This window comes from Ochotona curzoniae, unplaced genomic scaffold, assembly GCF_017591425.1.
Source record: "Ochotona curzoniae isolate NIBS_2020 unplaced genomic scaffold, NIBS_Ocur_1.0 contig_2754, whole genome shotgun sequence".
NCBI lineage: Eukaryota > Metazoa > Chordata > Mammalia > Lagomorpha > Ochotonidae > Ochotona > Ochotona curzoniae.
In genome coordinates, this window is record NW_024465582.1 from 3,408,312 (window position 1) to 3,435,387 (window position 27,076).

Sequence of the window (27,076 nt, forward strand, 5' to 3'; positions counted from 1 at the left end):
AACTTCCTGCCATGTACACTTTATCCAACCACTTCTCCCTAATAGATTATTAATTTTTTTTTTACAAAGTCACTTGAAGAGTTACTCTTATATTAATAGTTGGTCCTTTGTAATACTTTTTCTGTTTTGAGATATAACATTTTAGGCAATACGACCTATGAATATTTTCTTTAATATCACCTAAATTTGCTGCCACATTTAGAAAGATGTTCCTCATTTAAAGATACACAGAAATGCTACTGGTTGCTGTAGCACAGACAGTAAGTCAGCCGTCTGCAAAGCTGCAACCTCTGTGGCATCGGTTCCATTCCCTATGGATCCAGCTCCTCATTAATGTGCCTCTCAGGCACACTGTTTCCTCAAAACACCAAAAGACAGCCCATCTGTTCACTTTTCAACAACTGTATCTACAATGTCTTATTCTTAAGTATCATGCTATCTTACACTTCAGAAACCACTCTTTTAGGGATACATCTAAAAACACAATCCTACTAGAAAAAGGACTAAAAGATAGTCCAAGTAGGGGTCCCAGTACAGTGGCTTAGCAGCCATTGCACATGCCGGGATCCCATTTCTAATTCTGGCAGCCCCACTTCCCATCCAGCTCCCTGCCTGTGGCCTGGGAAAGCAGCCTGGGACAGCCCAAAGCCTTGGGAACCTGGACCTATGCGGGAGATCCAGAGGAGGTTCTAGGCTCCTGGCTTTAGATCAGCACAGCTCTGGCCGTTGCAGTCACTTAGGGAGTGAATCAGACAAAAGATCTTCCTCTCTGTCTCTCTTCAGTCCTGTATATCTGACTTTCTAATAAAAATAAATAAATCTTTCCAAAAAAATTTTTCAAGTAAGCATAATGTTCCTATGGAATGCATCCTGAGACATCCACAAATCATTCACTTGGTAAATAAACACAACTTCTCTGGTTTCCCCTAATGCAAAGCCGAAACAGTAGTAATAAAGTCCACCTCTTAGAGCTGTTTTAACAGTCAAATTATGTTGTGAGAAAAAGTTCTTCTGATATGCATAGCTATTTTAATCAGCCCTTAAACATAATTGCAAATTACTGTAGCCTGTGCACTCCTGGTGTGTTTGAAAACATCCTACGTTGAAGACATTGCAAGAGGGAATACCATGGCTCTTTAACAGATGAACTTGAGATTCTATACTGCACTCCTTAAAGGGATAAAAAGGGTACTAACTTCATTTCTGGTCACAGCATCTTGTGTCCAAGACACGAAGAAAACACAGATGAACCTGTGGTCTAGCAAGAGGAACCACAGAGCAGTGTGGCAAAGACAAGCATGAAGTGAGCAGGTCGGACACAGGTTCTGGTCCTGTGACCAGAAAAGTGGCATGAGGAACAGGTGCTGCAAGAGGCAGATGGGGTGATGTGACATGAACACTGCTGGTCCTGAGACCCCAGGAAAGGTGGCTTGAAGGTCACACATACACAGCAGGATCAGGTGAGTCGAACACATTGCGAGGATCTAGCCAAGTTCAGAGCATATCTGGTCATGATGGACTACAAAAGATGGAATGAAAGTAAGAGTCACAATCCTAATTGTGCTGTAATGGCTTATGCATTACATAAACTAACTAGATGTCACTTACCTAGTCCTAACCCATATCGTGACTGCTAAGCCAAGCTTTCACCCTGAAGCACTACTTTAAATTTAGTTTATGCACATCCACACACAGAGATTTTAAATTTTAGCTGGGACACATGGTGGATCTATTTTAGTTAGATGAAGGATTTCCATTCTGTACTGTGCAATAATGTGCTGCCACAGCCTGATTCCATACCAACTTTATTAATAAGGTGACTTCTGCAACCATTTGGCACTAATGCCACCCAATTAAACCAAGGAGAATCAGACACGAGCACAATGCACTGGAGCCAAAGTCGGCCATACAAACCCTAACTTTGAAACGATGGCTGCTTTCCTTCAGTGAGTGTTCCATCAGAGTACTTTCCTGTCTTTCTACAGAGAGGAACAGTGGAGAAACACCTGATAAGATTCCATGTGTGTGTCTGAGTGGACATCGTTCAGTACTCTGCAGCCCAGTGTAATAGTTAAGGGTCAAACCCTCTGAAGGGCAGCAGCCAGGAAGTTTCAGTCCATGAGCTCCATGGAGTTCCACTCTCAACCTGTGAACAAGTTACCAGCAGGGAGATGGAGCACAGGACATTCATCCTGCCAGAAGCCAGGTGCAGGCAGACGAGCAGAGGCAGGCAGAGGACTCTGCCAGCTTGTGCTCCTGGTGGCTCCGGCTCCTGCTGATGGCAACGCTCAAGGGAAAGCAGTGGCCCTGCACCTCCCTCTCCTATCTGTGTGTCCTCCAAGCTGCAGAAGTAAAGCACCAAGAAGAGGAAGAACTGCTTCATGCCTGCTCAGCTGGAAAGCCTCCACAGATGACACAACCCTGTGGCTTATCCCTTGTCACCTGAGAGCCACTGTTAAAATGTTGGGAGTCACCAGGCTGGCCGGGAGAGCCAACTTCCCCTCTAGGTACACCTGCAGGCTAGACCACAACATTCCCTTCCACCCACTGGTCCATCACAACTGGGGAAGAACCCTGCCAGGCAACACAAACCAGCCCCAGTTCCAAACCAGCACAGAGGGGGCCAGGCTTAAGAAACAGGCTCACCCTTTCATGAATGTCACCACATGTTCTCAGTGCTTGCCACAGCGTTGCTGTCAGCAGGAGTGCCTCTAACCACGCTCCTGCAATCTGATACCAGCAGATGAAGGGCATTCTACACTGCACTGACTGCACTCATCTTCCTTCGACCCAAAAATACTGCACGGACTGCTTTGCATTTTATGCATCTTATGGCATTTTATCCCACAACAAATCACATGTTAGATGATAAATGAGTTCCACAATGCTTGATCTGGGTCAAAACATTGCAAAATCAGATTTCTAACATGAATGTCACTCACTACATCTCAAGGCTAGTGTCACCAGACACTTTGCCTAGAGAAAGAATGGCCTGGGTCTGTTTGCCAAAAAAATATCACTTCTGCAGCATGCGTGCAATCATATGCTGGTCTGAGAAACGAGCACTACAGGCACAGTGTTCCCTAAGGAGGTGTGAGACTGTGATTCCCTTGGCGGGGAGGCTTTTGTCAGGGATCAGAGCATACCTGCAATCTCCAATCATGAAGGGTTTGACAGTGCAAGGTGTATACACTCATCTTCCACACCCCAAAGCACCTGTGCCTGCAGAGAAAACTTCCTTCTAGAGTAGTCACTAATGGACATCATCCTGGAAGATGCAGAAATAAGCCTGCGCATGGAGGAAGGCATGACGGCACTTGGGATTCTCAGACCACAAAGGACTCCTTCCCCACAAATGGCAGGTTCCCCATCTGGCCCCCGGAGCTCAGGAGACGCAGCACCTGGGGGAGCTCGGGCTGTGAGATGGACCAAGCACATGTCCCGAAGAGCTCTTGCCTAGGAGGTACAAGAGCCCAGAGCAGTGTTGGACTAGCACTTACTTGTGTTCAGAGTGGGTACTGAATAAAACACACACTTAGGTCCGTGCAAGAACCCCAAAGATCAGCATTCTCACTTTAGTTGCAAAACAACGAATAATGCATTTCACCCTGACAACTGCTTGTAGGTGGCAGAATGCTACCCCTGCATATGTGGCAGGACTGCTCCCATCCCAGGCCATCTGCCTGTGTGGAGATCTGCCCTGCTGGGTCTGGGCTCCCGTGCTGCCTCCCGAGTGGAGACCTCCCAGGCATGCCGTACCTGCGGGTGCGGTAGAACTGGCACCTCTTCAGAGGCACCTTGGCCACGTGCTCGCGCAGGCCCACGAACAGCACGCTCTGGCTGTGCAGGATCTGCAGGCTCCGGATGTGCTCCTGCCGTCTCTCCGGGAACAGCTCGATCTCCTCCAACAAGCAGCTGCCTGAGCTCTGTTTCAGGGGTGCACGCACTTTCTTAATGGTACCATAGTCTGTGAAGACAACGAGTGGGGAGGAAACAAGGTCAGGGGGCTCCTGAGCCACTCTCTAGTCGAGTGGCGTGTGCAAAGTGGGCAGCCCTGCTCTGTGAGCCATTCGTGTCATCTGAGCAGGTGGCAAATGTGGATGCTGGGGGCTCATGCCTGACCATTTTCCAAAGCTCTCCAGCGGTGCCTCCTGTAGCCAAGAATGAGAACCACCGTCTATCACTTAGCTTGTGCAGTTCAAGTCTACAGAGCAAGAGCATGTTACACTCATGTGATTCCAAGAATCAGGCTTAATGCCACCTCATTGAGAACACCACAACAGGGATGACCTTGAATTTTGAGGACCAGGGGTGCTGGTTGGCTGGCCTGGCAGAGGACATGGCTTGACAGCCAAGTGCAAAGGCATTGGGCAACGAGGCTGCAGGACAACCATACAACAGGCATCTGCCTTCCACTCCTCTTGTTCCCTCCAACCCACGTTACCACAGTCTCGTCCTTTCCTCCCAATGCTGGCTCTCCGGGATGCTGATCTTGATCTCGACTCATCCACTTCTTTTCTGTGCTCTTGAACATCTATTTCTGATTGGACCCAAGCCCTTGCAGCCTCAGGTATTCTGCTAACAGCATGTTGGGGTCACACTGACTCACTAGTGAAGCTCTAGGCATTGTCCAAGTGTGAGAGTGCACTGAATCACGCAGACTCCTGACAGGCTGGGAGGCAGCATGCAGCAGGAGCTCAATGCAAGTCCACAGAGACCCAGGGCAGCCAGCACCAGGCTCAAGGGCATGCACATCTGGGCTGTCCATGACTCCCCCTGGCATCCAGTGGTGTGAAGCCACTGCCACCAGGCTGGCCTGGACGAGCATGTTATCAGTAGGCCTTTATTTGCTAAGAACTCTGGACTAATGCTTCTCCACTTTGACTTTTAACAAGAGAGTAAAGGCAAAACAAGAAACGTGCACCTTCCAAGAATGGTTGGGTTTCAACCCCAAGTGCCCAAAATGAAGTGCGAATAAAAGAAATCATTAGAATTGGTATCATCCAATAAAGCATTAACTCTGAGAGCTTGACATAAAAAAATAACTGTACACATCGTTTCTGAACCTGAACACTCTGAAAAAGTCGTTTCCAGAATACAATACGCGCCAAAAGTCCATAAAGCTTTAATTGTTTTCCAATGTCCTGAGACTGGCAAGAGAAGAGAAAGTTGGCCCCTCCTGAGCACTGCAGCTCAGGTGCCCAGGAAGAATGGCCTGCAGCCACAGGAAAGCCATGTGAGGACATTCAGAACAGCTTTGGCTTTGGGTCAGGCCCCCAAAACAATTATCACCTTGTGAAAATGTCCACCACACACCATGAGCACAGATTTGAGTCTTAATATCATCTCTCATACTGAAAACTATAGATGCTCAGCATGGAAGAAATGTAGCCCCTAGAAGGCTTAACACTGCTCAAAGCTGATGCTATGGATGTATGCTAAAGAGTGTCAGTTAAATAAACATCAAATACACTGGATAAAACTGTTCTGTCTTAGCAGAATACAATATGATTCTACTGTAGGGTTTCCAGATTAAATACCCAAGGGTCTATTTAAGTGTGAATAATCTGTGTTATGTTCTACTCAATACCACTGGTTGATCTGAGACTTATCTGTAAGCAGACATCCTATGTTTACTGGCTAAGCCATGCTGTCCTGTTTTGGCCTGATTCATCTGTTTATCTATCAAGTGAGTGAAGACATACCTGATACTTGGCTGAATATCCTCACTTTATGCATAAGAAACCATGAAAAAATTTTAAAATCGCATCGGCCCTTCTATATGTCATAAATGCTCCTTAATCTTGGAAGCAGGAAGAAGCTTCCATCAGAAGTTGTTCTCTGTTGCCTATCTTAGGGACAAGCACAGCATCAACAGGCTCTAGTCATGGGGACCTCACTTCCTCTCAACGTATAACCTTGGCGTGCGACTCTCACGCAAACACTGTGCTGGTACTGCAGCTCCTCCATACTGCCTGCATACACGAGAAACATGAAAAGATGAATTCAGGTAACTACACAGAGGTGGAAGTCGTGTGTATACGAACCAACTAGTGTTTGTGAGAACTAAAGAAAGACCATGGAATGTACCAGATCAACTCTGGAAGAGAGGAAAGACTTCCTGGGTGTGCTAGTCCTATGGCAAGAGCACGCTGCAGGGTTAAGATCACTCAACAGTTCAGCTGAACTGCTGCACACTGGCTTGTGCTGGCAACCAAAGCCATTATAAAAACTGCGAGTAAATCTAACAGCAGGTGGATTGCCGTACTCTCAGGGTAGCCTCAACAGTCAAGAAAATGATCAAAGACAAAGCCGGGGCAGTAGAAGATGATGACGAATAAAAGTAACATCTGTCCAGTGAAACAGTAGTGAATTCAATATTCAACATGACTATTGGGTAAGAGGCATTTACACAGTAGTTCTCAAAAGACTGCAGGATAACTGGGAGAGCACCCAAGAATCACGGCTACCGGCAATGAGCCAGGGGATACTGGGCCTTGCTGCGCCGAGCTCCACTTACAGTCCACAATGACTAACGCAGGGCCAAGGGCCACTGAGGAGTAGCTGAGAAGTGTGTTCTGCAGCACGAAATGAAAAAGTGTTCATGTTTAAATGACATGATGTTGCTACAGTGTGGTGGGAAATGAAGCTGCCAGGAGGAATTCCTACGCATTCCATGGCCACAGAGTGACTGGCTTATGGGAGCTGGGGAAGCAGCCATAGCGTCAGGAGATGGAAGCTGACAGGATTTCTGGAGACGGTTTTTTTCTGTTCTCTGCTTTGTAGAACTTCGTGTGTACCTAGATGTCAGGCGAGTGTTACTTTTTTTTGGAGTGTGGAGGCCCTGTTCTGCTCTCTGAATACTCATGACAGTCACAGTATAATCCATGGGGTTTCTCATCTACAGTCAGCAAATTCAGTGACAGCTCAAAGCTAGAAAAACAGACTCAAAGGTTGATCTCCAAATGGACCTAGCAAGCAAAAGGAGCCATCTGTGTTTAGCATGATGTACAAACAAAGTTATAGAAAAATAGGCCATCTGTTTTCCTTCTAATCTAGAAACGTGGTCTGTTTTCTTCATCTGGCAACATAAATGCTTAGAGAGTGAGTGACCTCACAGGCTATGACTATGCCCAACGCCAATCATCAACTCTTCCAACAACCACAGGGGAGTCAAGTTGGAAGAGCCCTGCCACATTTGAATGGAAATCAGGGTCCCTGAAGGTTAAGATTACAGAGGCCAGATTCTTAGTCTTCCCCACAAGGAGTAACTGCTGGCTGCTCAACAACGAAGGTTATTTATGTTTTGAAAGAATAACAATGATGCCTCAGAAATAACACAGCTGTAAAACAGCCTATTTGCACTTCTCAGTCAGGTCAGCAGTGGTCTGCAGACGCATGCTCATCTCGAGGTCAGCATTGTACTGAGCACTGGACAGGGCTGATGTGTGTTCTGGATCTTAGGCTCCAAACTCTGTGAATTCAAGAAGGAAGGGAATGAACTGCTTTAAACGATCCTTCCATTTCAGGTCCATTAAAGGAACATCTCAGATGACCAAGAATTTGCTAAAGAATAAAGTTTACGGGCCCGGCGCGGTGGCGCAAGTGGTTAAAGGTCCTTGCCTAGCACGCCCGGGATCCCATATGGGCGCCGGTTCTAATCCCGGCAGCCCTGCTTCCCTTCCAGCTCCCTGCCTGTGGCCCGGGAAAGCAGTCGAGGACGGCCCAAAGCTTTGGGACCCTGCACCCGCGTGGGAGACCCGGAAGAGGCTCCTGGCTTTGGATCGGCATAGTATCGGCCCGTTGCGCTCACTTGGGGAGTGAATCATCGGACGGAAGATCTTCCTCTCCCTGTCTCTCCTCTCTGCATATCTGCCTTTCCAATAAAAAAATAATAAAAATAAATCTTTAAAAAAAAAAAGAATAAAGTTTACAATAAAAATAATATCCCTATGTCAGTATTTGCTGTATGCAGTATAACTTCTAATGCTTAGACTTCCATGATTATTGGCAATATTTTTGGTTTTAGGGTAAATAGTAGGTATTTATTCAATTTTCAATGTTCACGTGGTTAACAGATTTAATAGGTTGAACAAAAACCTACTTTATATCTCAGCAATCTTGTAAATGAATGCAGTGTAACTATGTTTTGTATGTAAATATTAGATCTAAGCTAGAAGCTGCTACAAGTTGAACTGTGTCCACTCAAGACCATTCTCCCCCAGTATCTTAGCATGTGATCACATCTGGAGCTCAGTTCCTAAAAGAATTATCAGGGGAAGATGAAGCAATTAGTGTGGGTCCAGGTCTAATGTGAAAGACATCCTCAGAAGGCAGATCCAGGTCCAGACGGAGGACTCTGGGGAAGCCCAGAGAAGATGCCATCAGAGGGAAGTGGGCCTGCAGACACCTTGACGTTGGTTTATCAGCCGCCAGGGCTTCAGGAAGCCACCGTCTGTGCTATCAGTACCCAGTCGGTGGGATGCTCACAAAGGTCATTGTGTCTCAAGTAGCAAGTGTACGTCATTTTACTAGTCTCTTTACATCCCTCACCCCTCTATACACAGGATCCTGGCCCAGAAAAGCAGCTGAGGGTGCTCCCTGACAGGGCCCGCCTTTACCAAATATGAATAGTGAACAGTGTTTGCAGAGACGGTCTGAGGCTCTCGGGAAATGGGAGAGCAGTGCATGAGCAAAGCCTCAGGCTGTGGCCAGCAGCAAACCTGGCGTCTGTGACCCCTCGGAGACAGAAGCAAGCCTTTAGACCTGAGGCTCCAGTCAAGCTGTGGCCATAACGGATTTAAAGACGTCGGTCTCACAGATATCACAAACACGTAGGAAAATAAGTCTTTTGCACAAAGGAAGGCAGGAAACAAAAAGGGAGGTAAGTAAAGAAAGGGAGAGAGAAGAAACAGCTCAATCCAACATTTCCTATTGATGCTGATACAAATAATCTTCACTATTTCAGACGTAAATATGATCAAGCACTGTCTGCAATTTATCAAAGCTTGGCCCAGAACAAAAGCAACGCTTAAACATCACTTCTATGAAAGCCCCTGCATCTTGTGTAACTGTTTACACCCTGACTCACCTGAGCATGCTGAGCCAGGCAGAACGACTGGGAGTCAGTCATTTGTCTAGAGAATAGTACCCTAATGCATTTCCAGAAGCCAGAATAAATACCGATTTCCTCTAATGTGCAACAAGAAACTCAAAGCGCAGAGCTGAACCCTGGCTGATCTGTACAAAAAATGTTCTTAAGAAAAATGTCTTCTTATCCAAAAAGGCAAGGCTGAATTGTTCATGAACGTATGATAGAAAGATGGAAGGGTTACTGCAAACTATCAGGCAGTTAAAGATACTATTGGGACTCTATTTTTGTTCTATAACTTTCATATATATATATTTAATTGAAAAGTCAGATATACAAAGAGAAGGAGAGACAGAGGAAGAGAGGAAGAACTTCTGTCTATTCGCTCCCCAGGTGGCTGTAACGCTGGAGCTGAGCCGACCTAAAACCAGGAGCCAGGAGCCTCGTCTGGGTCTCCCACATGGGTGCAGGGTCCCAAGGTATTGGGCTGTGTCACGCTGTGAAACTGAAATAGGGGCTGAGTAGTGTTGAAGTGTGTTGAAGGCATGGAGGAATTAATAAAATGGTGTGTTAAGCAAGAGGTGAATAGTGCTAGGGTGATAGTAATGACAAATAATATTCGGGAATAGTATTAAGAAATAACTCAATAATAGATGAATGTCTAACAGTAGGTAAAATTAAGGCAAAAATATGTAAGTGTTAAAAGATAACATTAGATGATGATAGAGACTAAGGCACAGGGATAGCATTAGATCAGTAACTAGAAATAAGGTAATTGAAACAAAAGTGTAAGCGGTAAGAGGTAGCAATGGTAATTAGAACATAGGATCAATGCTGTTAGAATGATGCTGATTGATCAACTGTTAAGTTGACTGCTAAGTTTGGCTTCTGTGATGAGTGCTTTACTTGCTATAAAGGGGACCAAAGTAAAGCCATGACAGTCCTCGGACAGGCTAGCCCTAAGTTCAGTCCCTCGAGTTGAGGCACCTGCTTCCCCAAAGTGGGCTGCCACACACCCTAGACAGAGCCAACCAATCAGAGGAGACATAAAAAGGTCCCTAGTCATCAAGTGGTCATGGCGATAGAGGCTGACCACTGGGCTGGGCACAGATGGGAGAGACTGGTCACCAGAATGGTTGCGAGCGATAAAAACTGACCAATTACAATCTTGTCAATGCCTGTTCATAGAATCAGTGGCCCATTCCTGGAATTGCAGCCAAATTTCTATATGAATTATGTGAAATACATTGTTGGGGTCCTGGTCAAGGCTCCACTGTGTTGGATGAGACTTGGACCCTAGCGCACTAGCAATAAAGTTCCTTTGCTTTTGCATTATCTCATGTGGAATTCCTCTGTTTAAGGTGGTGGGATAAATGTCAGACCCAACAGCTGTCCTCTACTGCTTTCCCAGGACACAAGCAGGGAGCTGGAAGGGAAGCAGAGCCATTGGGATTAGAACCAACACCCATATGGGATCCTGATGTGTGCAAGGCGAGGGCTTTAGCCACTAGCCTATTGCACTGGGCCCTGATTCCTTTATTTTAAGGGAATGCTTATTACGCAGTCTTCTGTATACTGGGTTCAGTACAGGAATCAGCCCTGTGAAAGGCACACGCGATCCTTTGACAGAGGACACCTGTGACAGAGCTGGGGCTTCCAGGTGGACTCTGAACCTGCTAACCTCGCAAGCCAAACAACTTTAGTTCCAAACGTGTCTGAGTCCACCTCATCACTTGACAGACAGGTTCATGTCTGCCTCATCAACTTGGAGTCCGGCAGAGAACTAACCGTCCCTGGTGGCAGCTGCCTTGCTGCTCCTAATCCTCCTCAGGGAGAGGGGAAGTGTCCCTCACCCCACTGACCAGCACATCGTCATGGTAACTAAGGATCACAAGTCCACCAGTGCAGCCCATTGTTACTCCAAAGCAGCAGAGAGCTGCTACACTACTGGAGCTCCTTCTCTGAACTCCCGATCCAACATGTGCTTTAAACTGGCCATTGCACTGGGAGCTCAGTGCGACATTTACGTAGCAAAGCAGAATCAAAATGGATCCTTTGGGCAAGTGTCTGTCTGAACAGGAAACTTCGATGAAGTCAATTAGAGCTTACCAATGGCTTATTTCAGATTCCCAGTCACATAGCACATTTCGCTTCTGTGATCTCACTGGCTCCTGGAACAGCCCAGCACAAACTACTAAGCAGTGCACAGGTCTTGCCATGTACCCAAACACCCTGGTACCCCAAAGCCCAGGATAGGGTCCCGACTTTCCATGCCTAGAGGTGGCAGGGCCAAGAGCAGGCTGGTTCCCTGCCTGCATCCCCTTCACCCTGTGTCCTGCTCACAGCACCAGGGTTGCTAAGTGTGTTATCCAAGCAGAGTGCCCCGAGTGGTACTCCAGGCTCTAAGTCCTACTCCAGCTTTGTCCAAGATCAGCAAGCTTCCTGTGTCCATTAGTACTGGCCACACTTCAGCCAAAAGGGGATGTGACATCTCTCCGTAACAGCTTCTCCTCGCCTGCTGAACAAAACCTCAAACCTCTTAAATCATAATCTGGTGCTTATGGGAACTTTACCATGGGCTTCCTGTGAATAAAAACCATATTACATTTTAAACAAGAATGCAATTAATGAAGTCCTCTGGGTACCCTTGTAAAGCTCTCATCTAGCCTCACAGCTTAAATCTAACTCCAATCATTCTGTTAAGGAAGCAATTCAAGTTTCTAAAAGGAAATTACTTGCCTTAGATTTATTGTATTTAAATTACAAAACCACCACCCAGCTGGCACCACTGGCCGTGCTGCTGACAGTCAGCAGGCAGGATACAGAACCTAAATCAGCCTGCATCCCCAGAGGTGAAATTTACACTGTCTGTTTCCATCAGCTGTCAACTAAGATGGCTGGAAAGAAATCTACGCTAAGCACTTCTGCAACATTAATTTTGAAGAAATGGAGAGGGTTTTATTCAACAGAATTAAGAAGAATTATTTTGTCATTTTCCTGAGTTGCTACATTATACCAATTAGGAACCAGGGTTTGATGTTCCAAGCTGCATGGTAGCTCTAATCTGAGATTTCTTGAGGTTTGTTTCATGCATTCATCTGCCTTCAAAGAGGATCTGAGGTCTCTGTAATGGACCCACATTTTCCTCTGGCTTTGGGGAAGCCCTTCTAACTCAATAGCCAACCTGCCACATGTGGTTGGAACTCAGAGGCCTAAACCAGAACTCCTGCTTCTCCTTTGGTCCAAGCTGCCCATGCTCCTGGAATTTGGAATTCACTTGCTATGACAAAATATTCAACCTGGCCCACCCTACCTCTCATCTTTGTGCCTCACTCCTGCAGACACAACGCCAGCTACCTTCAATGGCTCAGCCTTCACTCCGGGCCCTTCCCAGCGTGCATATTACAACACAGACTTCAGAATCAAATTTAAAGTCTAGGGACTTGTGGTGTGTGGTTTAGTAAGATTAAACCTCCGCCCGTGCTGCCAGCATTCCATATGTGTGCTGGTTCAAGTCTTGGCTGCTCTACTTCCGACCCAGCTTCCTGCTAAAGCAGATGGCCCAAGTACTTGGAACTCGGCACCCAGAAGCAGCTCCAGGTTCCTGGCTTCAGACCAGCCTAGCTCTGACCACTGCAGCCATGTGGAAAGTGAATCAGCGGAGCCCCAGCTCAGAAAAGAGACAGTCATGTTATCTAGCCTAGCTAGAGTCACTTCATTCATGTCAGCCTCACATTCATTCCATGTCCGTCCTGCAGACACCATGGAGAAGACCCCCACCGCCATATGTGGCACTGAAATTCCTGAATGACCTCATAGGTTACCATGTTCCCTCTGCCAACTCCCAACAGCTAAGCACCAAGCGGGACTGGCGCGGCGTCTCATCCTTCTAGGGACACAGCCACCCTTGGCCCTTCCTGTTCACTCCCAACTCAGAACCATCAATAATTACACACACAGTAATTGAGCATCTACTGAATCAGTGCATGTTTCCTGAAAACTTATTTGGGCCAGAGGTCTGATTTCAATGCTACAAAATATCCAACTTGCAATGAGTTTCCTTGTTGGGCGAACCTGGCTTTGTGTGCTCCGTGTCCCTTGCCCCAAGCGAAGGCAATGCATTTACAACTCTTTTTCGCCTGCAGTATTTGCCCAAGGATATGCAAGCCACAGACAGGAATTGCAATGTGTGCCTTCTCTCAGCCTTAGGAGAAGCAGGGTATGGCCACTGTTAAGGGCCGCAGGTGTTTCAGTGTCCCACACGTGGAGTGGCAGGGGTCAGGATGGGTGGCATTTCTGCCACTGCAACGGAGGGGAGAAACGCTTTGCCAGACTTCACGGAAGGGCTCCTTCAAGGAGGCCCTGGTGAAAAATGAAGCAGCACAGGAGAGGAAGGTGGTGTGGCAATCCAGGTCTCTCCCATGGGTGGCAGGGACCCAAGGACAGCTCCAGGAGCGAGATCTCTGTTATCTATGTCTCTGTTCCTCAGCTTGGCACATCAATCCACTTAACTATCAAAATCCTATCCAATTGCATCTCACCATTTAGAGTGAAATTGTTAAGGAAAGCAAGAAAATAAGAAAATTCATAAGCGTGGATGCTCTGGGGAACAAGGGCAGAAGTATAGAAAAGAAAAAGATGGCCCCTCCAGGGCTGGGGGCACACCAGGGGCTCCATCACCACCTGCTTATCACACGTGTATTTAAGACAGCACCACATATGCAGTAATGATCACCAGAGAACTCTTACAAATGAAAAACCCTTCCAAAGGATTATTCGATGAGTGCAGATCAACGCCGACCCATATGTGACACTCAGAGTATGTGCCATCCAGTCCCCAAACGCACACTGGGAATCTATTTGGGAATGTAAATGCATTACAATATGTGAAAACAGCAGCAGAGCATTTACATTCCAACGGACTATGTGCCTCTCCCAAGCTCCAATATTTAAGTGCTAGAGCTCAATGTCTGATACTACTAGGAGGTGGGACCGCTGACAGGTGACTGAGTCATGCTGAGGTGACTTCATGGATAGGATTCTCTATCTGGTGACCCCCAAGTCAGTCACATCTTCCACAGTATAGGAGGACACTGGAAAGCCACTGTGTCAGTAGCCCAGATGAAGCTGCTCCCGAGGCTGGCTGTGTGGCATGCTGACTCGAGGCCCACACTTCCCTGAACAGCAAGAGCCTAATCCTGCAGTGCTGTGTGTCCCGAGCCACCCAGTCCATGGCTCTCGATCCTGCCGCCCAAACCACGGGGACACACACAGAGGCAGCAAGTGAGCGCACGTTTCTCATCACCAACTCTGCCCATGCAATGTGCCACAGGGTCTGTATCCCAGCCCCACACTCACTTCTAGACACGGACACTGAGGTCACAGGGTCTGAAGGAAGAAGTGGCTCTGCAAGAGAGAGGAGCTGGAATTCCTCTCCTCTCTGGGCCAAGAGCATGAAGAAAGTGGAGAAAACCCAAGGGGAAAGCAGCTCCTTCCAGAGTGTTGTCCACACACACAGCCCTGAGCCGTGGGCTGGGAAAGCACTCACTGGTGTCGGGGCTGCAGTTCTATTGAACAGAAGGGTATCTTTACTGGGCGTGAGTCCAGGGATCAGGCACGTCATCACGGCGAGAGCTGCAGGCTTTCCGGACATGGCCCTGTGACTCTGAAAGAAGTGATCAAACATCACTAACTCTCACCGCTCTCCTTAACTGGATCTGGGTGGCTGAGAGGCTGGGCCCAACACCAAGTCATACAGCCCCTCATTTTGAAAGCCATGGTCAGAGGTTCCGTCAGAGAGCAGGAAACAGGACCAAGGGTGAGACATCAGTGTCCTACAGGTCAGGAGGCACTGGGCATCCATCACCCACCAGGCTCACAAAGGCACCTCCGCTTTCCAGGAGTGCGGTAGCTGGTAGGATGCTCAGCAAACCTCAGACAGTGGGGCAAAGCAGTGACTGCAGGTCATGCCAGAGCCCTCAGCCTTAAGGTCACTCAAACTGAGTGAGAGCATGGAGGCTAAGGAGGACACAGATGATTCAACATTGAGCCCACACCGCATGCAATACTGTGTTCAAGGCATGGAAGATTCCAGAAGATGAGGACCCCAGAGATACGGGTGCAGGGAGTCCTGCTGTGAAAGTCAGGGGCCCCTGTAGAAAGGAGGGTGCCCTGAGATTGCAAATGGCAACATTGTGTAATCAATGTCATTTCTAATTGAAAGAAAATGAAGTTAGTGCAATGCGAAAAGCAGCTGCTTGCTACCAAGATTGCCTTTAGAGATCCAATTTACCAAGAGCAACTCAGGCCTCTGTGGCGGAAACAACAGGTTCTCTTTGAAACAGATCCTGCTATGAGTCAGGTCAGAATTTAAAAATAATTACGCAGCTATGTGAGAATTTTCTTTTCAACCCCATAAATCTATCTGGACATTGAGATAATTAATTACTGGATTTGCTGCCTGGTGACAAATACATGGAAAATGAAGCATACAGAGAACTCCAAATCACTTTGGGTTTCACGGAGACTTGCTCTCACAGTTTTGCTAATTGTGGACAGCAACTCTAAAATGCTAGCCTCATCTGCCAACAATGCCCCGGGTCAATGAACCTTCTTCTTTGAGTAAATTTCCTTTCCTTTCTCCCATTTGAATTTTAATTCCTCAAATAAAAATATCAAATATTTGACCAGATCAATTCTATTTAGTTGGAGCATAGGAGGTAGAACAAAAAATAAATAACAAATACTGCTCCTGTGGGCAAGGCTTTTATTTCGAAATGGTTTACGAATTTCAAACTTGGTTAAACGTTCATAGCTTTTTCAGAAACTCAAATGTGGTGATTTTTCTCTTGGTCAGAAAGTTAATTTATTTGTATTGAACACTCTTACATGGCAAAACAAAATCAATTGCTCTTAATTGCTTGTATATCTCTGGTCAGTTAAAGTAACAGCAACAATGCTGGCAAGCATTTGAAGGATACACGGGCAAACACAGGACAGATGACCCCTGCATCCCAGCAATCCGTCTCCTAGCAGTCAGCATGGACTAAGGTCAGACAATGCAAAAACAGCAAACAGAGGCTCCTTCTGCACGCTAACTACAGCATTACAAAGTCAAGACTTGTCATTTCAGTGGTCCCCATGGTCCTCTGGAGCTGTTAAAATACCACTGGAGATGTTTCGCTCCTGGAAGTCCATGCTCAAGACTTGGTCCAACACTCAGTGCTGGGTCAGCCAGCCTCCAACACTGGGCATACGGACACAGGATTTGTAACTATGGACTGCAACTAGAAATACTGAGAGGTGTGCTACCTGTGCAGGTGCACACGTGGCTGATGCCAACTGGCAGTTGAAGCTGAGCCAATGTACCCCCCCACCACCACTGCACTCCATGCCACTTGGCCTTAGAGCCCACTCGGTAGGGAGTGGCACAGGGAGGGCCCCACATCCTCACCTCATGCCATATCTGCCCCAGATGTTCCATTGAAATTATCTTCCCAAAGACAACATAACTTGCATAAGCCATAGGCTCATTTCGTTACACACTTGCACACTTCCCAAGGCTGAGGCTCACCTCCCCAACTCTGGTTCCTGTGTAACTTCCTTTCCTAACTTTCAAAGGGCTGTCTGCTCACTGTGCTGTTTACATCTCACCTAAGACATAAGCTTCTTGAGACTCAGGTTTCTGTCCTGCCCACTGCTGTATCCTCTGGGGCCCTCAAGGTGGGGGGGGGGGGGAATTTAACATGCAACTGTTTCCTCTTCTCAGCAAAGGTCACCAGCACATACTCACAAGCTAAGTCCACAAACACCAGGGGACATCCCATTGCACCTGTCGCAGCCTCCCTCCGTGCCGTGCCTCTGCAACAGCCTTAACCTTGGTTTCCCTTGCTGGAACCAACCCAGCCTTGCTTCAACTGATGAACCTTTCACTGTCACCCCCAAGAAGGCTGATGCCCTGTCCCTAGCTTTGCTCTCATTAAACTCTGATGATTTTTGTGTGTTGTGGGATGCATGCATGCATGCCTGTGATTTGAAATAAAAGTAAAATATTTTATTTCTTTCAAGGCCTAATATTTGATTTCTTAAGGGTAATACCCTAGTTTTATTTTTGAGAGGGAGGGAGAGAGCAAAGGTGGGAGGTGCCAAGCAGAGAGAGTGTGTGTCTGAGACGGAGAGAGATTCTGACCACTGGTTTATTTCCCAAATGCAGACAGTGGTCCCTGGTGCAGGCTGAAGCTGAGAGCCAGGAAGCTTACCATCAAGTCATCACCCATGCTGCCTTGGGTCAGCATTAGCATAAAACTGGAGTCAGGAGCCAAAGCTTGCCAGTAAACCCAGGCACTCTGCTATGTAACAGCATTAACCACTGGCCAAAAGCTTGTCCCAGAAAATACAAGTTTCTTGACATGAATATGAGGCACATGCTATCTTGCCCTGCTTATATGAGTCTGCAGGGTTGAAGGAATTCTAGCCATTTTTGGATCATTTATTGGAATCACCTAGAAAATAGAGTATGAGAACATGATTAAGTGCTAACACATCATTGGAGGTTTAACCCCAGGGCTGTGGGAGAGAAAATGGAAGTACAGTGAGAGAGAATAGGAAGTGACGCTGCATGACTGGTTACCATGGAATCACTCCTTTGCAGTGAGCCACAAGGCTACCTGCTCAGCTATACAAGGCCCTTTGCCTTGGGCAGTCCATTGGCGAGACAAAGCATAAAGGCATCTTTCATTTAGTTTTTCCTTTCTAATAATACTTTGTCTCCCAGTGGTTGAAGTTGACCCAATTCACAGCAATTCTGATGTTCATTTCTCAGCTCCATCAGCACCTACTTGAAAAGCTAGGTCTGACATCCAGAAGTGCTGTGTCATCCAGTAAGAGGGCAGGAGTGCAACCATTGGCTGGTCAGCTTCAACAGGAGGGACCTCATGGTCCTGGCCCAGGCACAGCAGGGTTCATGAAGCAAGCGACCAGTTCCAGAATAAAGCAGGGTTATCAGAACATGAAGTGATGCTTAAGACATGGCCACCAAATGGCATCTGTGTCTTCTGCACCCACTTGGCCCATCACAGCTTGGAACCTTTCTTCTCCATCACACCCCACCATGAGCCTGAATTCTTTATTTTTCCTTAACAGACGTTAAAATCAACTCTCCACTCATGGTGCATCCTCTTACCATGGCTGCTGCCTTCAAGATCTTGTTCTGATTTTTGTCTTTAGCTAGAAATCAGTTTCTGGCTTGTACAGCAAGAATCACAGTTTTATCACCTGTTTCCATGCACTTCTAATTCTGAGAGAAAGATTGTCCAGTCACAATTCTCTTCCAATATTACTCTGTTTTCTGGAACAGTGTTTTATTTTTTTTTTTCTTTCTCAACACATCTTCCATCATCTGCTCACTTCATGTCAGCCACTAAGGAGCCTCGTCTCAGATTTGCAAATGATAGCCTTAGTATTTGAATACCTCAGACTCTGATTTTAGTAACATCTGTCTTGTTTACTGGAGTGAACGTAATAACCTTGACTAACATTTTATTTTTCTGAGAATCTTCTAGATATGCCTCACATACTTAATTCAACTGCAGAGTATACTAACACCCCTCTCTCCGGACATTTTGGTAAAGTTCCATATCCCAGTTATTTGCAAAAATCCGACCTGGCTACATTAAGCATTCATTTATTCTGAATCAACTGCTCCAATGTGCCAAGCTCTGAATAACACAGACTCAAGTTTTCCTTTATTTAGGGAAAATGCTCCTTCAGGACAATTTTCCACTCTGTACGCATACTTGTCTATTTCAAAGACACTAATCACGTTAAAGCTGCCTCGTGTTTGTGGGTCTTTCATATTTGAATGTGTTAATTTCTACATTTGTCACTGCAGCCATGGCAAACAGTAACTCTATTATACATTTAATCTTAAGCTTCATTGCTGTTCCTATGATATTTTCTTATTTAAGTATTTACTTATAGCACAGGATACAGCGATTTTTGCTTGTGACTACCCCTTTATCTTTCAGAGTTTTCTGTGCCTCTCACTTAGTTGATTCTATTTTTTCAATATGCAATGCTTACTTTGTTCATATTCTCTTGTACTATTTGAAATATTTTTAAATTTGTTTTTAAAATGTGAGTTAGAATAAAATTTAAAAATTGGATTCTAACCAATATATATTTAAATGATTGTATATTGAAACAATTGTAAAATTACAAAATCATATACAATGCCCTCTTCCCAGAGGTGTTACAGGCCTGAACAGGTTTCTTTCTTTTTTTCATTATTTTTATTCTTCTATTTTATTTTTAATTTTCTGATACAATTCTATAGGTTCTAGGATTTCTTTTACTCCCTTCCCAAATCCCTTTCCAACAACTGATTTCCCCTCAATTATTACAGTAGTATATAGTCCTTTATCACCAGTCCTAAGTCCATCATTCTGATATTTAAGTACATCCTAACACTATGGGTATAGACAATGGCAGACAGTCTAGCATCCTATTGTCAAGACATATTCAACAGTTTCATTAGTAGTCCATCTTTGATTTGAAAGTAGAGAGGCATAATGTCTTGTATTTTCATATCTGGATATGATAGTCTCTATTACACAGTTACTATGGATTCCCTTAAATAGCCAGAAAACAAAATCAGCACCAGGAATAAAACTTTAAAATTTACAAAACCATGGGGTTAAGTAACATGTTACTGAATAACCAACATGTCAATGAAGAGCCGATAAACAAAACAAAACCTTCCTTGAGAAAACGTTACTATATGATCTGTAAGTCAGTTAAGATTTTAATAAAAGAAACTATTTTCAAGAAATGAAAATAAACACAAAAATATCAAAACCAATGAGTTGCAGCAAAACCTGTTGGGGACGACTAGAATTGCTACATGTCATGCTAGAGGGAGGTGCAGGAGGCACATGGCCAGGGGAACATGCAGGGGACAGGCAAGGAGGGAGAAAAGCCACACCATGGCGGGGCCCAGGGCACAGCCACACCTGCAGGCCAGCAGAGGGCCAGCTCCGAGCAGAGGAGCAGAGAGCCACATCTTGGACATTCTGTACGGAGCAGACTCCAGGACAAGGGACTGCTCAACCGACTGGACCTCTACCTCGCTTAGCCAGATGGCAGCAGCTATTAGGACGCAAGACTCCGCCCTTACGGAAATTCCAGTCAGACACTTTAAGGAACTAATATTTGTTTTTTCTTTTCTTTTGCCTCCTGCTCTGGGAAGACTTTGACAGTATCAGTAGTCATTATCTAGACAACGTGCCCGAGCCTGGTTCCATTCCCATGGAAAGGAGGCGGGAAGCAGCAAGCTTACCAACCCTGGATGCACCTGGAAAGGCAGGGCCACAGAAAAAGGCTCCATGGGCAGCAAGATGCATGGAGAACTGCTCTAGCAACCAGCGTGATTTCACTGCAGTTACTGGGTAACACTGACACCCAAGAGATCAACTTCTGCAGGTGCTACCTATGGTTTGGTAGGATTTCAGCACCCAGGCTTAATGTATTACAATGCCACTCCTGTGTGGGGCATCAAGAAGGGAGAAACCATTCAGCTAAGGCATTCAGAGGTGTGACCATGAGGCAGCGATTAGGGTTAGATAAAGAGATTAGGGTTATAAGGTGAGCCCCATGATTAAATCCTCACACACACATGCATGTTCAGAGTCACACATGAAAACATAAACACACACACATGCAAGCATACATGTGTTCACTCACACCCAGATCTCGCTCTGGCTATGTGATGTTCTCAGCTCCCTTAGGGGTCTGTCCCTAGAATGTATACTGGCAGAACCATCACCAAATAAAGGTTTGTTAAAAAAAATTTGAACAATCTACGTCTGTCATTTCAGTGTAGTAATGAAAACACACCTATCACAGGCTTCTTCCGATTAACTCACAGTGAATGAAAGCATGCTCCTCACCAAGCCCAGCTTCTCTGCCCAGGCATCCAGGTGTTCCCGGATGCAGGAAGGGCTCTGGCATGGTACACTCCAGCTGTGAGGAGTATCACTTCCTATCAGACGAGTGTCTATCCACGTCTGCGTAAGATGCAGCCTATGCAGTCTGACCTCAGGGACTCCAGCCTGGGGGTCAAGGTCAGTGTTAATAGCCAAGGAGATGAACATCCCTGGCCTGCCTTGATGTAACTCTAGTGGAGAAAGCAATGAAGAGATCAGCAGAACAACATTCTTGTGAATCTGAAAAGCTACGATCTCTGGTCTTTAACATTCCTGTTTATAAAGAGTTACATAGGGTCCAGCATGATGGCTCAGGAGCTAAGTCCTCACCTTGCATGAGACAGGACCCCATACGTGTGCCAGTTTATATCCTGGCTGCTCAACTTCCCATCCAGCTCCCTCCCTGCCTATGGCCTGGGAAAGCAGTAGAGTATGTTCCAAAGCCTTGGGATCCTGCACCCGCATGGGAGGCCCAGAAGACGATCCTGGCTTCTGGCTTCAGATTGGCTCAGCTACAACCATTGCTGTTATTTGGGGAATGAACCAGCAGATGGAAGATCTTTCTCTCTCTCTCCCTCTGTAAATCTGCCTTCCCAATAAAACACATAAATCTTTAATTTAAAAAAAAAGAGAGAGACACAGCTCTTTGTTTTTGTTATAGCAAGCTACATCACTGGCTGGTTTTGCACTGAGGGTTCCCTCCCTGGCTTGCAAAGGGCTGGCTGCAGCTTGAAGCATCGCAATGCAGGGAAACATCTTATCCTGCTGTCTCTCCTTATTGCACTGTTGATCTAATCAGAGCCCAGTGCCCCAACCTGAAAACGCTGCACTGGGGATTAAAGCTTTGACATGGCAATCGTGCAGGGAGTGAGTGCGGCACAAACTACACACTGTTGAAAACATGAATACAGCTATAAAATATCTGAGGATTTCTGTTTCAGACAGAATGCTTGAGCAGAATCTAAATCAAGTTGAAACAGACCAACTTAGATAAATTATAGATCTGGTAGGAAATTATAGTAAGCATCTGTTGTTTTCTAGACAATGTGGCTTCTAGACTTGCAGTGAAAGTGTGTCTGCAGTGAACTCCTGAGGACAGCGCTGTGTCCCTAGCCCTGTATTACAAGCACATTTTTTAAAAAAATTGCATTTCACTTTCTTTGGCGCTCCCAAGATATCATGCTTTATTACAAATGTAACATTGATGGCAGCCCCACAAGAAGCAAGTCTATTGATGCTGTTTTTCCAGCAATTCAGATGATAGTTTGCATATTTTAGCCATACTGGAGTTTTTAATTAAGGTATGCACATTTTTTAAGCTGCAAGGCTGTTGCACACTTAATAGACTACAATATAGTGTAAACATAACATTTATGTGCAATAGGAAACCAGAATATTCCTACTATGGTCTTTATTGCAACATTCATTTCATTACATGATCCAAACCCAAACCTGCTGTATTTCCAAAGTGTGCACGCACAGTGGGGCATCCACTCCAGACTTGAGGGCTCCGGGGTCCCAGCAAGCCGAGACCCTTCACAAGCTGGCACATCTGATTACGATGATGGTAAACTGCATATCATTTGGCAAAACGTCCAAGAGATTCACTTCACTTTTGCGGGCCACATTTTGTACCTGGTGATTTTAGTGTGATGACCACTTACTGAATGCTGTACATCAAGATGATACTAGCTGAAGTCATGAGGTAGGATGGCGGGTAAAAATGTCATGCGCATGCCCTTATGTCCTTTCTACTGCTCAGCTGTTTAATCTGAAGGCAGAAGTTTGTGCCAAGTAGTTTCTGGCAAGAAACCACCATGGATACCTAGGGTCTTGCACAGAATCCTGCTCCACACTGACCCCTGTGCGACCACTCAGTGCAGGTCCTGCTGGAATCTAGGTTCTCAGCGTGGAAGCTTCCTGGAGCGGCTTGACCCATTCAGCTTTGGAGCCTAAATGAATCCTAAGGCTCACAGCAGCACCTCAATTGCAGATCTTTTAACTCTTACAGCACTATTTCATATATTTGGGAGGAAACCTTTGCTTTTACAAATTTGAAATTATTAAATTTAGTTGTCAAAGATGTCACTTTTTCAACTCCTATTCAGTTGTTCTCGCATTTGATGGACTGTGAGAAGAAACATACAGAAGTACTTGCTTGTACAACCTGGTGAGCAACACCCACAGTCAACAGTGATCGCTTTTCTTTGATCCCCCAGTCGCTCTGGGTGGCTCACTGGTCACTTACTCTCTTGCTTCTGGAAAAGTCACTCCAGGCTACTCTTCCCAGCTGACTTCCTCTGTCCTCCCCTCTCCCACACAGATGGCCTTGTGAGGCAACAGTGACCGTCACTCAGAGCAAATCACAAGTGTCCTCCTCTCGCTTGACTGGCACTGGACACTGCTGAGTGCTCTTGGCATCTTGCACACAAGATGCACACAAGGCTCCTCTTCCTCAATCAGGGGGCAACTCACAAGTCCCTGAGGGCAGGTGCCTCTGTGGCACTCATCACCGTACCCCTCTCTTTGTATCCCTGCAAAGACTTGTGGCACTTCCTTGCTCTTTGACTCACTGGATGGGTGATTATCTGCCTGTTCCCAATGAGAATGGGAGCCCTAATAGACCAGAACACACCATCCCATTCATCAATTCTTCTCTAGTGTTTCACAGAACTTCAACAAATGGTGAAATTCATTCATCTTAATCATTTAGTAAATAAAGTCAACTGATGAATATGTAATTATGAATTGAGAAGTTCCAAAAAATGATAGAAAATGTAATCAACAACCACAGCCACATCAGAGATTGAATTTTGACAGAAAGCGCCAAACACAACAGATAAGAGAGACACAGCCCACCAAAAAGGTTTCTCTGCGTGAGGGTCCTGAGGGCCAGGAAAAGGCAGGCGGGTGACAGGGTTGAAAATGGCTCGCACCAATGAGCTAGGTAACCTGAGAACGTCAGTGCCCTTCTCACTCTAGGTGCTTTGAAAAGCAAGGATTAGTATTGCTTGGAACTCAATAAGCATTGCAACCTCCATTTGCTGTATCCTGTAATTTATACACCAAACATTTCCTGCAGAATGCTTTCCTGAATCGCCCCAGAGTATCTGTTTTGAGCATTGTTTTGAACCAATCAGTATCATCAGAAAAACCCCAGGGTAATAGCTTACTGGCCAAAGTCAACAAAGCATCCCTTGGTCTTAAAGTATCAAAATTACAATGGGGGCCCAGCTTGGCGGCTTAGCAGCTAAAGTCCTCCCCTTGCATGTGCCAGGATCCCATATGGTCACCGGTTCTAGTCCCAGCAGCCCCAGTTCCCAACCAGCTCCCTGCTTGTGGTCTGGGAAAGCAGGCAAGGACATCCCAAAGCCTTGGGACCCTGCACCCACATGGGATATCTAGAAGAGGCTCCTGACTCCTGATTAGCTCAGCTCCACCCATTGTGACTGCTTGGGGGAGTGAATCATTGGTCGGAAGCTCTTCCTCTCTGTCTCTCCTCTTCTCTGTATATCTGACTTTCCAATAAAAATAAGGAAAGGTTTGCTTTTAGCAACAGTCATTTTAAAGAAACAAGGCACTGTCTTTCAAGAGAGCACTACGATGCACATGGTAAAAAAAAAAAAATGGCATGAAGTTTGGATTTCCAGTAAGCTACACAGGAGCGTTTTGCTGGCTTCCAGGAAAACAGACAGACTCAGAGCTGACAACCAAATGCAGTGTTTACAGTTTAAAACACAAAATTGGAGGTCAGGAAGGAGTGGGGGAGGGGAACTCCCTCAACGGGGAAGGGCTCCTACCTGTGGCCAAATACAAGATGTGGACGAGTGTGTCCCGGCCCTGCACCACGTCGACGGCCACGTGGGAGAAGCGGCTGTTGTCTTCCATGAAGGCAGGCACAGTGGTCACTGGCTGCACCACCTCGTGCATCAGAATGAACTTCTGAGCATCCTGCAAGTTCCTCTCTGTCAGGTTCACATACAGGCCCTGGTCCACAGTACCACACTGCAAGGGAAGACAGGCTGCGTTACAGGGACCAGCCCCAGGATAGGCTCAGGATATCAGGCAGATTTGGAGAACTGTGGGAACACAGCTACTTCCCCCTTCCTCCCCAAGTCTCCACTCGTGATGCCCCTCCCGTGACAGACGGAGTAAAGGATTTTTTAGACTCCATCATAAATGTCGAACAGAGGACCGAGCGGCTGTCACTGCTGACTCTGATCTGAATAGCAGGTGCACAGAAAGCACCTGCTAAGCCATTTGGGAGTTGTCTGGAGAAATGCACAATACATCTGTCCAGTCAGTCAGGTAGCCAAACTGAAAATGATAGCACTAGGTCAGTCAGAAAGATACTGGTCAGACAACGGAAGCAGCATGCCATAGAAGGGTTCAGATTCCAGTGGGACACTCACATTCCAGGCTGAAGCTTCTGGATTCATGTGCCATTGCAGTTTCCCATCTAGCTCTGGCTAATAAATATCAGGAAATAGCAGGGGAAGGCTAATGCGGTTGTGTCCTGGGATACTGGCAATGAATCCCCAGTTCCGGTTTGAGCCTGGTTCCAGCTCAGGCTGGTGTGAGCATTTGTGAAGTGACCCAGAAGATGAACAATCTCTCTCTCATCTCCCTCTCAGCCTTTTAAATAAGTTCCATAAATGGCTCATTTTAAACTTTAGAATCGTGCCATTTCCATCTGCAAACTAATGCTGTGTTAATGTGCAGTCTATGGACTGATGTGCTCCTCTCAGCGTTTTCGTTCTTGTATTCCAAGCTAGAAGAAACTTAAAAAAAAAGGGGGGGGCAAGACTTCTGTGTGCACAAGACAGATGAGCAGATCGCGGCAGGGCGGAAGAGATCTGTAGCCAGGAGAAATGTCAGGACACTGAATCTGACTATACACAGGGGGAAATGGGGCCTTGAAGTGGCTGAGCATGAAATCTGCAATGGGGGTGTGGGATTTTGTAAAAAGGGCTTCAGGTGAGTTAAAAAGAATGACAGGAATGAGAGTACAGAATCAGAAAGCTATCAAGAGAACTTCTTGTGTCTGTCACAACATTTAAACCCCGAGACAAACCATGACAGATCCTCGGCAGAGCCTCACACAGGCAGGCTGCATGGAAAAAGGGCTTAAGGCCCAGATGGCCAGAATCTGCAATGTCTAACCTGCTTTTCAATACTCGGCTTTACCTCTGACCTAAGGAGTAACATGGTCAGATGGAAACTGCTTTTTGAAAGTAGAGGATATTTTTGCAGCCTTTGATAAAACACTCATATACACCAAAAAACAACAGGTCGACTGTGAAATAAGAGAACCAGGGAGTTCAATGGATTTCACATGTCCAGTGTAAGGTTTAATTGCACATCACACCCTTTGCAGCGGCTCCCTGTGCACTATGCAAAGGAACTGCTTGAGTTCTGGTGAAGGTCTCCAGCCCACAGGCCTTGCGCCAAGGGATGCTCGCTACGGTTGCCCAACTCTCAAGCCACCTGAGCCCTGGTGAGGCCTCGTCTTCCAGCCTCTGCCTCATCATCTGCACAAACACAGGAAAAGTCACGATGTGGTTCACCCTTCAATGTGCTTCTGCGATTGCCGGGGATGACTCAGAGGACACACTTGTACATTCACCACAAGCCCTTGAAAATGCCCAAGAACAAGATGATTGCCGGGCACAGAGAAGCCATTAAATCACAGGCTTAATCATGCTACAGTTCTGCCATGCTATGGTGCACTGAGCTGTGGCAGCCAGAGAGAAATAAATGAACAAATAAAGGAACAAGCAATCAATGGGTACACACAAGCAGTTGATGAGTGAAGCCAGAGGCTGCGGTAGACTTTATGTAACCACAGAATTTCACAGTGATGTTTACAGCCAGGGACATTAGCCTTCAACAGGTGTTTTGCCCAAGAGCTTCAAGAAGCTCGGTCTGAAATTAGTGCAGGTAAGCTCTAGTTCTGGGGGTCCATGGCAGGTGTTGATGCAAAGGTGGGTGCTGGCCAGCACAG

At 46.2% G+C, this 27,076-nt stretch overlaps 1 protein-coding gene across 1 annotated transcript in view; it reads right to left on the reverse strand.

Annotated features, from left to right (window-relative positions):
- The window catches only part of SEMA5A (semaphorin 5A), a 199,674-nt gene that overhangs the window by 59,963 nt on the left and 112,635 nt on the right, over window positions 1-27,076 (reverse strand). Inside the window, exons 9-10 of the mRNA XM_040977393.1 lie at window positions 24,873-25,077; window positions 3,760-3,967 (exon numbers count right to left, since the gene is read on the reverse strand). Coding sequence (XP_040833327.1) covers window positions 3,760-3,967; window positions 24,873-25,077 — 413 coding nt within the window. The remainder of the gene's footprint in view (window positions 1-3,759; window positions 3,968-24,872; window positions 25,078-27,076) is intronic.